General features: G+C 40.0%; 1 protein-coding gene across 1 annotated transcript; it reads left to right on the forward strand.

Moving 5' to 3' along the window:
• The first annotated feature begins 9,378 nt into the window (after positions 1-9,378).
• Positions 9,379-10,416, forward strand: LOC105867103 (melanoma-associated antigen B2-like). Its single transcript, XM_012756874.3, has one exon. The coding sequence runs from the start codon at positions 9,379-9,381 to the stop codon at positions 10,414-10,416; it is 1,038 nt and encodes a 345-aa protein (XP_012612328.1).
• Positions 10,417-12,069: the final 1,653 nt, after the last annotated feature.

A 12,069-nucleotide genomic window follows, 5' to 3' on the forward strand; every position in this document is an offset into this window, starting at 1 on the left:
GCTCATATGGACCACTCATCAATATATACCACATTCTAGGCCACAAAACACACCGTAACAAATTTAAACAAATCGTAAAACGTAGGCTCTCAGATCACAGTGGAATTCAAACAAAAATTAATAACAGAAAGATAGCTAGGAAACTCCAAATATTTGGAGATTAAACATACACTTCTAAATAACACATGGGCCAAAGAAAAGTCTCAAGAGGAATTAAAAACAATATTTTGAGTTAAATAGAAATGAGAATAAAACCTATCAAAATTAGTGGGATTCAGCAAAAGTAGTGCTTACAGGGAAATTTATAGCATTGAATGTATAGCAGTAAGAAAGAATAATAATCAGAAATCAATAATCTAAGTTTTTACCTTAGGAAACTAGAAAAAGAAAAGCAAATTAAATCCAAAGTAAGCACAATAAAGAAATAAAAGAGAATATATACCATTGAAATAAAAGCAGGAAAACAATAGAGAAAATCAATAAAACCTAAAGCTAGTATTTTGAAAAGATTCATAAATTTGATAAACCTCTAGCCAGGCTAACCAAGAACAAAAGGGAGAAGACACAAATTATTAATATTAGAAATGAAAGAGGGACTATCATTACTATTCCCATGGACATTAAAGTAATAATAAAAGAATATTTTGAACAACTCTATGCTACAAATTTGATAACTTAGATGAAATGGACAAATTCTTTGAAAGACACAATCTGCCAAAACTCACGTAAGGAGAAATAGACAATGTGAATAGGTCTATATTTATTAAAGAGAATGAATCAATAATTAACAATCTTCCAAACACAAAGCACCAGTTTACAGATGATTTCACTAGTGCATTTCAGCAAATCCTCCCAAAAAACAAATGGTGCCAGTTTTCTACATTGGCTCCAAAAAATAGAAGCAGAGTGAATATCTCCTAACTTATTCTATGAAGCCAGCATTACCCTAAAACAAAAACAGGCAGATAGTACAAGAAAGAAAAATTACTGACCAATAGCTCTCATAAACATGGATGCCAAAATCCTGAGCAAAATATTAGCAAATCAAATCCAATAATGCATTAAAATAATTATATACCATGAGCAAGTAGGATTTATTCCAGATATGCAAAGCTAGTCCAACATTTGATAATCAATTAATGCAATCTATTACATCAACAGGGTAAAGATAAAAAATCACATGAACAGATCAATATATGCATAAAAACAGTTGACAAAATCCAACACCCATTCATGATAAAAACTCTCAGTAAACTAGGAATAGAGGGGAGGGATGAATAGTAGTGCACAGGGAAATTTTTAGGGCATTGAAACCATTCTGTATGATTCTATAATTGTGAATACATATCATTATGCCTTTGGCAAAACCAATAGAACTGTACAACACAAAGATGTTCTCTTATGGAAACTATGAACTTCATACTAATGTATTGATATTAGTTCGTCAATTCTAGTAAACATAGGACATCCATGCCAGATGTTAATAATAAGAAAAACTGTTGGAAATTCCTTATAAGAAAACTTTTTGTACTCTGTTCAACTTTTCTGCAAACCTAAAATTTCTCCAAGAAATAAAGTCTATTAATTAAAAATAAATAAATGAAAAGGGACTGGTTCCTATATAGGTTAAAATTAAAAAAAAAAGCACATGTCTAAAGTAGTCTTCAGAGTTACAAATCAGGATCAAGGATTTGGTAGCAAACTCATATTCATTGTAACCAGCAAAGACGATTGATCTTTTACTTGCAGCATGTTCTGGAATATGCCAAGGTGTTTCTTATCTCTCTCTACCTTTGCTGTCTTCTGCTCTAGGAAAGCCCTTCTTACATTGTTTTCCAAGATCAAGAACCATTTCCTCATTTAAACTTTCCCTAATGACCCCAGACAGTCAGAGATACACCCTACTCACCATTTGTTCTTGTACTTATTTGCAATATAGCATTTATTACTTTGTATTGTTATCATCTATGTCTTTTTTCCCCAGGAGCCTATAGACTTCTTGGTAATAAGACTTGGGTATTTTTATAACATGTTCATGTTTTTACTAACCTATAACGTTAATTTAATAAATGTTTGGATGAAAGTTTGAAGAAAAACAAAAACAACAAAAAAGCTTTACAGGTGCTCCACATTCTGGATAAATGAGAACCTTTCTAGGGGTGATTGTCCATATATTTACCAGTTGGCACGGCAGTATGGCCTAGGCACTAGTAAGTCAAAACTTTTCTGTAACTTAATATTCTTATCTATAAAATGGAGTTGCATCACAGTTTCTTGACAAGATTAGTGTAGTTAACATGTAAATTGTTTATATATTCAAAACATTTAATTATCATGAGTTTTTCTATTAAATTATGCTATGTAGTCATTACAATACTTATACACTAAATAGCTTATTAGCTAGACCATCAGTTTCTTGAAGGCAGGGATAATTACACTTTATATATCAGTATAGTTATAACATAAACTGTCTGGCTCATTATGTACTTATTAAAAGAATGGAGAATAACTGGAGGAAGGAAGGAAGGAAGGAAGGAAGGAAGGAAGGAAGGAAGGAAGGAAGGAAGGAAGGAAGGAGGGAGGGAGGGAGGGAGGGAGGGAGGGAGGGAGGGAGGGAGGGAAGGAAGGGAGGGAGGGAGGGAGGGAGGGAGGAAGGAATGATTTGCATAGATCAGCACTGTCCGATAAAATTTTCTGCATTGATGGACATTTTTTATACCTGTGTTGTGAAATATGAGAGCCGCATATGACTACTAAACAGTTGAAATGTGTAGTACAACTAAAGAACAGAATTTTAAATTTTATTTAATTTTGATACACTTATATTTAAATTTAAATAGCCAAATGTGGCTAGTAGATACAGTATTGAATAGCACAGGTACCTGTACATACTTTCTCAACTGAGAAAGTGTAATGTTTTTCAAAAAAATCTGTTGAGTAAGTCATTATTGAGGGTCTTCTACATTTAAAATACTATCATTGAATGTTCTGGATATTAGGGAAGTAAAAGTCTATATTCCTCCTCTTGGTAATTCATTTGAGAGAGAAAAATGTGTATTGAACAGTTAAGTAACAACTTAAATGTAACATATACACATAATCTGTGTACTTGTGTGAACCTACTTGCAACTGCAATTAAGGCTATAAGGAAATTTAGTTATAAGTATAGAAGTAGAAAGAGGTGAATAAATATATGGAGAGGTCTTAAAACTGAATGGAAAAAGAATATTACATGTGACCTAAAACCTGTTTTTATTCTTACCTACTAAAAAATTCTAAATATTAATAGTGCCTTAGCAAGGTTTCAACTACCATTTTGAGCAAATCTTATTTTATTCGCCGTGACACAATTTGGACAGTTTGAGGCCTGTATTTTAATAAATGTCCACAGCCAGTTAAAAAATGTTCATTACTGAAAGAAAGCAGAGCAGTTGAAAATGATCACCAAAAATTTTAATAGAAGTTCCAGGATATCTATGGACTTCTGATTGGTATGTTTGAATTTAAGTGGAAAACATTTTTTTTTTTATCTTCTGGGGAAATCCTAGTTCCAAGAGTTTAACACTTCTTAATGAAGTGTTAACAGGATATCACCGTGGGTAACAATGTGGCTCCAAATTTGGCTATCAGAGTCACTTGAGGCTTCTTTTTAAAAATCTAGATTAAAAGGCTTCCCTTGATTTAGGGGTTGAAATGGGCCTAGAAATCTGTATTCTTAATAAACTTCCCAAGTGATTTTTATTACCAGAGAGGAGTGGAACCCGCTGTTTCTAAAGAACTCACAATTCCTGTTATCCATTGCTGAGGGACAGAAAAGAACCACCATTTCTCAAGCTCCCTACCATTTTGCCCATTTCCAATGCTCTCATTTCCCACTCCACTCCCTCCAACACATGCAAGTAGCCATTTTCCCTCCATCATGTATGTAACTCTTTCTGGAACATGGTTGTGTGCTTCCATTATGTAAAGGGACTCTAAATTTTAAAAAAAACTTTGTATTACACTGTAAAACGGAACTCCTTTAATTTTGACAACTATTTATTAATTTGTTTCTTAATATCTCGTGTCATTTTTTTATCATTTGATATTGTTCTGGATTTTAGATACTTACCGGTTTTTATCATGAAAGAAAGAGTGTTTTCGTTACTCCTAGTGTGGACTCCATTTTGTTTTCCAGATAGCTTACATAGGCTTTCTTCAATTAGGAACTTAAAGCCAGTGAAGTCTTAGTTCTACCAATTTGGACTTTTTGATATAATTTGGACATTTGATATAAACCAGAACTAAAGGTTCCATCTCCCTAGATCACAAACACTAGAGCTAGACCTCTAGCTTTCAGTCAGAAATGTCACATTGAATCCAACTTATTAAATAAATATATAACATATGTAGGCCACCTGGCCATTGTGTGTTTAATAGATATTAAAGTTTGGAGAAAAATTGCAGTCTACATTAGATGTTCTCAGTCAATCACTGACAAAGACTGAAGTTCAAATTCTGACGGTGGATTTTTGTTTCCTGTATTCTTGGTCTTTGAATATCCTATGCAATTTTTTGGCTATTTTCTCCCTAGGGTTCTTTCTTAAAAGAAAATCATTGTCAACAGCTTAAGCAAAGCCTGGCAGTAATCAAAGCAGTGTATAGTCATTGGATGAAGAAAAGTAGGGAGGAATAATTTAAAAAGCAGCATTCTTTTCTTGAGGCTGAGTTTCTTTACCCATCTGCAAACTGAAAAGAACTAACTAGGTGGTAGGATTCTGTCATTATTCACTAGGTGGTTTGTGTATGCCAAGCTGAATTTTTTCCCCAGAGTCTTCCAAAATTGCCTAATAACAAACAAAAAATATAGTTTGATAACAGCGGATGTCTTGAGTGGTAGGGATTATATTGTTATTATTGGTTTTCTTTGTGCTTTTCCTATTTTCCCACCTCTCTTCTATGATCATTTTAAAAAATGAACATTAATATTTTTGAAGAGGCTTTTATCATGAAATGGAAAAACTCATTTGAAGAAATAGAAGAATGATTCTTTAAAACAAAACTGGCACTTTGAAAAACTAAAATCCACTTAAACATTGACTGAGATGTTTTAATTTTGTTCTGGGTTTCATGCCTTAAAATTGAAGAATGATATGCGGTTGCATATAATTATAAAACTTGAAGTTGTCTCCCACTATGAATGGCTACTTTATGGTTTTCAACTGTAAAGACTTCTAGCAAAGTTACAAAGCCCTGCTCCAATTCTCTGATAAATAATTTTACAACATTTTTAAAACATACACATATCCAAATATCATAGAGGGAAATATTAAAATTCTAAAAGCCCATTGAAGAGAGATTGCCAAAATATATGCCGGAGGCACAGGTTTCAGGAATGATTATATTTAATACCTTTATTAATTAGCTAGAATATGACTAAAACAATATATTAATGACATTCATGAGTTTTGTTCCACTGGGATATGTAGACACTAATGAATACTAAAATTACTCAGGAGACACAATAACTATAGCTCTAAATATGTTACACATATGCTGCTTTTTTTAAATGTTAGCTACCTGGAGTCATCATCTTGTTTCCCTTGTATTTGATAACGCTTTTAGTACAGCATTTAAGAAACTCACTTGACCAGATCAACACACTTCAAATTACCTGTACACTGTAAGTCCAAACCACAAGATAAAGGCTCAGTTTGTGTGTCAGCTCTGCCTAGGAAATTGCTTTAGTTTTTAAATTCATTTAAATTGTAAAGAGGAAAATGGTTGTGTTTTCAGCTGTATCCCTCTAGGCTTCTACAGGCATCTTTGGGTCATTGCTCGGAGTCCTTGTCTCAATTCACTGCCTTTGTCTTTCCCAGATAGATCTACTAAGTAAGTCCTCTGCAGAAACATGGCCTGCTTCAGTTTCTGAACTAATCATTATAAGCATAGCAGAAAGAATATCAATCACCTCAGTCCCAATATCCAAAGCAGAACAGAACTAGGTCTTTTGAAAGACATAGTATCCTGTAGCACTTGGATGAATTGCAGGCAGTTGTGGAGCATTCACATTACCACAGTCCCTTGCCACTCCCACTATGTAAGGCCAGTTCATAAGCTATAGTTTCTCTTCTATGGTTTCCAAGCATTCTCATTCTCCACAGGGGCTGAACACCTGCCTTGTACTCACATCCTTTTATATTAGGTTCCCTACAGTTTGGCCAGCTCCAGTCTATGTCTCCCCTTGGAAGCTTAGGGGCTGAGAAATTACGTATCTACTTTCCATTCAATAGCCTAATACAGTATCATTCTTTGAGAAATATAGGGTGACATACATTTAAAGAAAAGAAAGATAATATTTGGTGATAATATGATCATCTACACATGCAATGTTAGGTAATCTCAAAAGATCAGGGGCTCCCTAGCACTCTGGGAGGCTGAGGCAAAAGGATTGCTCGAGATCAGGAGTTCGAGACTAGCCTGAGCAAGAGTGAGACTCCGTTTCTACTAAAAATAGAAAAAATTAGCTGAACAACTAAAAATAGAGACAAACAAGCAAAAAAATTAGCCGGGTGTGGTGGCGAGCACCTGTAGTCCCAGCTACCCAGGAGTCTGAGGCAGCAGGGTCGCTTAAGCCCAGGAGTTTGAGGTTGCCTTGAACTGACACCATGGCACTATAGCCCAGGCAACAGAGCGAAGAGTCTGTCTCAAAAAAAAAAAAAAAAAAAAAAAAAAAAAAAAAAAAAAAGAAAGAAAAAGAAAAAGAACAAAAAAGAAGATCAGTTATGAGGGAACCGCTAAACAGCAGAGGTCACAGAGAGCCCCCATGCCTTCCTTAGTCTTGGAAGGCTCCAAAAGAGCTATCTCTGTGGAGTCTCCCTTATTCCACCTGTGTAGTCTCAGGGCGGGAAGGGCATATGTCTGAATGAAGACGGTAGCCCCAGTTGTGCAGAGAGAAGAGTCTTGGGTTTAACCAGAGTCAAGGTGAGGACCCTGAGTGTTCACGAGAGGATCTCTCCCCAAAAGAGGCAGGCCCACAGAGCCCCACCCCTGCGGTCAAGGCCGAGGAGCTCAGGCGGGGCAGCCGTGTGTGGCGGGCGGAGATTCCCTGCGTAGGACTGACGGAGCTGAGGGTTTTGTTTGGAGGCTGGTGGACTCGGGTCAGTAGGGTGAGGAGTCCAAGCTCTGCTGGATATCAAGGTAAGGACCCTGAGTGAGGACTTAGGGACCACCGACTCCAAAACAGCGGGGGCCCCCCCACAGCGTCCCATCCCCCACAGCGTCCAGTCCCCTACAGCGTCCCGCCCCCGCTATCCACGCTCTAAGACCCGGGCGGCCGCGGCCGGATGTGGCCAACCTCACTTCCGCTGTGAAGACTAGAACCTCTTCGTGAGGAGAAGCGGCGTCCGGTGAGCTGAGGGTGAATTCCCGGGACTGGTCAGGAGTGAAGGTGAGGCCCGAGAGCGTCGAGCTCGCGTGTCGATTGAAGGGACCACTCCCCATCCATAATAAAGGGGACCCCACTAAGTCTCGCCCCTGCACTTGGCCCTGGGAGGCCCTGGCAAAGCTGCCTGACAGAGTTCTGCCTGGAAATGGTCAGGGAGGGGAGGGCCTTGGTCTAGGGGGGGAGCAGATGGAGGAGAACCAGGCCCTAACTGGAGTCAAGGTGAGGACCGAGTGTTAATGAGTGGACCTTTACCCTAAAGAAGGGCCACACTGAGCAACACCACTGCACTGAGCTTTAGGAGGCCCTAGGCAACGTTCACAAATGTCGAATGACTGGCCTACCCTCTAGGGACTAAGGGAGTTGCGGCCTACACCCGAGGCTCACATCTGCTGTCAGCAATAGGAGGCTCAGGACAGAGCTGGAGAATTGAGATGCCCTCTTATTTCCTCTGGAGGTGATCTCAGGGAGGTGAGGGCTTTGGTCTAAACAGGTAGGCCCAATTCAGCAGAGGGACCCAGTCAGTCACTAACAGGAATCAAGGCTATGACACTGAATGATGATGAGGGGACTCCTCCCAAAAAGAAGGGAGACATATAAAGCTCCACCCGGTTGTCAGACTTGGCAGACCTGAGCAGGGTGGCTTGTTGAGTTGCACTCACTCTTCTCATGGTTTCTTAGAGATATGAGGGACAAGGTCAAAGAGGGCAGTCGCAGGTCAGCAGAGAGAGGATTTCCAGGTTGTGCCAGGTGTCATGGTAAGAACCCTGGGGACTGCAGTGACCTTTCACCCCATATTATTGTGAGCCACACAGAGTCTTCCCTACTATCAGCTCTGGGAGACCCTAGGCAGAAAAGTCAGGTAGCCATGCCCATTAGTTTTCACTCAGGGTAGTAGGGAAATGAGGGTTTTGACCTGAGGATGGTGGTCACATGTCAACAGAGAGAAGAATCTTAGGCCTCTCATGAGTCAAATTTAGAAGATGAGTTGGGACCCTATGTGGGTTCACCTGTCACAGGGCAGTAATCTGCCTGCCACAGCTTTCACTTTTTGGAGGACCACATTTGGTCAGATAAGACCACCTTAACTTCCTCCTATTAAGTCTCAGGGAAGTTGGCTCTTACTACCATACACCTCAGTTCACAAAAAAGGGGAGCTCCCCTTCCAGGAGCCAACTTGAGGAATCTGAATGAGGACTCAAAGGTCCACTGAACCTTGAACAGAGAGGACATCACACAATCCTTTGCTTTTAGCCCTGGAAACCTCAGGAAAGGGCTGTCAGGTTGAGCATCCCCTCACTTCTTTATAGCACATCTAAGGGAGGCGAGACCCTTGGTGTGAATGTGCAGCCACCAGTGATCAGAAGGTAGGTGGTGCCTAGCATTCTATGGAACCAAGGTGAGGCCCCTGAATGAGGGCTAAAGACACCAATGAGCCCAAGACAAAAAAGATTTCACTGAACTCTCAGCATTTTGTGTCCCCTGTCATGACAGTGGGACTGAGGCATCCCTTTAATTCTTTTCCATGTGTCCCAGAGAGCTTTGAAGTATCACCTTTAGAGGAGGAGAGGACAGTGTCTCAGGCCCTGCCAAGAGTTCATATGCTCATCCTAAAAATGAACTGAGATGGCCCCAAACACCAGAAGACAGGAGGCCCTACTGCCAGTACCTGCTGTCACACCAGTAAGCCAGAATGCCATCTAAGACTCACTCTGAGGGTTCCATAGTTGTTCTGTGGTGTCTTAGGGGAGAGGATGACCAGGAGAACAGGAGCCCTGTGGGATTATAGAACAGTGTCCTCAGGGAAACCTGCAGAGGCAGGTTGCTTTCAGTAAAGCCAAGATGATATCTCTCTGCTGAAAGTGCTCACAGGATCTCATTCTCCCTCCTCCAGGTACGTCAACCACCTACTCTCCTGCCCACACTCGCACCTGCTGTCTCCAGCCATAGCCATCATGCCTCGTGGTCAGAAGAGTAAGCTGCGTGCCCGTGAGAAACGCCGCAAGGTCCGAGGTGAGACCCAGGGTCTTGATGATGCTCAGGCCACTGCAGCAGAGAAAGGAGAGTCACCCTCCACTTCCTCTCCTGTTTTGGGGAATACTGCCTCCAGCTCCTCTGCTGCTGGCAGTTCCCAGAAACCTCAGAGAGCTCCACCCACCTCTGCTGCTGCTGCTGCAGGTGCTTCATGCACAACATCTGATAGAGGTGCCAAGAGCCAAGATCAGGAAAATGCAGGTTCCTCTGAGGCCTCATCCTCTGCTGAGAGCCTGCAAAAAGATCCTCTAACCAGGAGGGTAGGAATGTTGGTGCAGTTCCTTCTGTTCAAGTATAAAATAAAAGAGCACATTACAATGGCAGAAATGCTGAGGGTTGTCAACAAAAGGTACAGGGAGCGCTTCCCAGAGATCCTCAAGAGAGCCTCTGAGCGCCTGGAGCTGGTCTTTGGTCTTGATCTGAAGAAAATCAACCCCAACGGTCACTCCTACATTCTTGACAGCAAGCTAGACCTCAGCGATGATGGAACTCTGAGCAGTATCTGGGGCTTTCCCAGGAATGGGCTTTTGATGCCTCTCCTGGGTGTGATCTTCTTAAATGGCAACTGTGCCACTGAGGAAGAGATCTGGGAATTCCTGAATATTTTGGGGATCTATGATGGGAAGAGGCACTTCATCTTTGGGGAGCCCCGAAAGCTCATCACCCAAGATCTGGTGAGGGAAAAGTATCTGGAATACCAGCAGGTGCCCAACAGTGATCCTCCACGCTATCTGTTCCTATGGGGTCCCAGAGCCCATGTAGAAACCAGCAAGATGAAAGTCCTGGAGTTTTTGGCCAAGATCAATGATACCATCCCCAGTGCCTTCCCAGCCCAGTATGAAGAGGCTTTGAGAGATGAGGAAGACAGAACCCGAGCTACAATTGCAGCCATGTCTGCCACTTCTGCCAGGGCTTGTGCACGTCTTAGGGCCACAGCCAGCAGCTCCTCCCACCCCTAGTGAGGCCTGAGGCAGATTCTTTACTTTGTTATTGAAAAATCCTGTTAACCTTTGTTCTTGTTATATATGAATAACTTGTTGACTAATCTTTTTTTTTCAACTGGTGTTTCTTTCAATATAAGGTTTATTTCAGTTCAAAATATAAGTGTACAAATGACATGGATCACATATTTATTGCAATTTGTTAGGTTTAGTAGTAAGAGTTTTTGGGTTTTGTTTTTTTTTTTTGAAATGTGAATTGAACATCCTTAAATCACTTTCGTGATCCAGAAAAAGATAATATGATATTGGAATAGGAATATTCATGGAAATGTGAAAGATTTCACAGTAAAGTAGTTGGAATCAGAAAACAGAGAAAAAAATAAAAATTGGTTAATTCTTGGTTTGCTTTACTCAATTTAATTTGTCTTCTGATAAATGGAAAATATATGTACATGGATATGCTTATGTTATTCAAAAATGTGTGAAAAATAAAAGCAGCAGATTAGACCTCTTGTCCTTGGCTTGTATTTTACCGAAACTTTAGTTGAGAGCACCTGCTCTTTGGAAGTCTTCATGTCTGTGCTGGGAATGTTTAGTTAAAGAAGACACAGCTCCTGCCCATGCAGTTGTAGATTCGAAGGGAAGCTATCTATTATCATGGAAGAGAGTGAGAAACTCTCTACTTCATAAAGAAGTGAAATTCATGACAAAGAGGTAATAAAAGGAAAATATTACCTAGTTTTCATTGCTAAGCAGCTATTTTAACTGAATGTGGTTTTTTTTGGTCCTAGATTGTTGCATTATTCTCTAAGATGTCTTGGATATTTAAAAAATCTCAGCTTGATAGATAGTAATGTCTCAGGTCAGATCATCATAGTAATAATTGCCAATCAGTAATGTCTCAATAAGAGACAGCCACAGCCACAGATGCTCTGTATACATTACATATATTCTACCAGTCCTATGAGATGGGGGCTTATCAAACCCACTTTACTGTAGAGAGCCTGAGGCTCATTGAGTTTGGTAGTGTGCCAGAGTTCACAGTGGTAGTATGTAGCAAGTAATGACAGAGTTGGGACCACAGCCCCAATCTGAATACTCTACAGCCCACACTGTTCCACTCCTCCCAAACTGAGGCACACCCTGTGTCTCTTTTTTTAAAAATTTTTTTGCTTTTCATTTATAATTTTTTTTTAATTTCAGCATATGGCAGGGGTACGAATGTTTAGGTTACATATATTGCCTTGTGTCTCTTATTTTAATTTTCTTCTCAGTACTCTCAAATGTGTTTCAGGTGGTAAAAAGAAGTAGTTGTGCCCAAACTACTGATTGGAATACATAACCAGAGCAACAAAAACATCAAAGTAATTGAGAGGTATAAATAGAGAAATGAGTGAAACAATGTTCAGTGACAGTGATAGTAAAATTATCTATATTTACAGTGTTAGATAACCTCAAATATAGGGGCTCCCCAAATCATCCTAAACAATCTCTTCCCTGTCGAAAGTAAATCTGTCAGAACAAAAGTTACATGAATATCTTTTGTCTGGCTGATGAAGAGAAGTAGATCAATGTGTTTCCTTTCTAACAGCTCACCTCCAATCCTGGGCCCCTGCCATGTGCTACAGCTTCCCCATCTCACACCACTCCTAGAACAAGGACCCATTCTCC

This window comes from Microcebus murinus, chromosome X, assembly GCF_040939455.1.
Source record: "Microcebus murinus isolate Inina chromosome X, M.murinus_Inina_mat1.0, whole genome shotgun sequence".
Lineage (NCBI taxonomy): Eukaryota > Metazoa > Chordata > Mammalia > Primates > Cheirogaleidae > Microcebus > Microcebus murinus.

Bases quoted from the DNA above. Each gene is read 5' to 3' on its own strand.
- LOC105867103 (XM_012756874.3), top strand. From the start codon at position 9,379: ATGCCTCGTGGTCAGAAGAGTAAGCTGCGTGCCCGTGAGAAACGCCGC.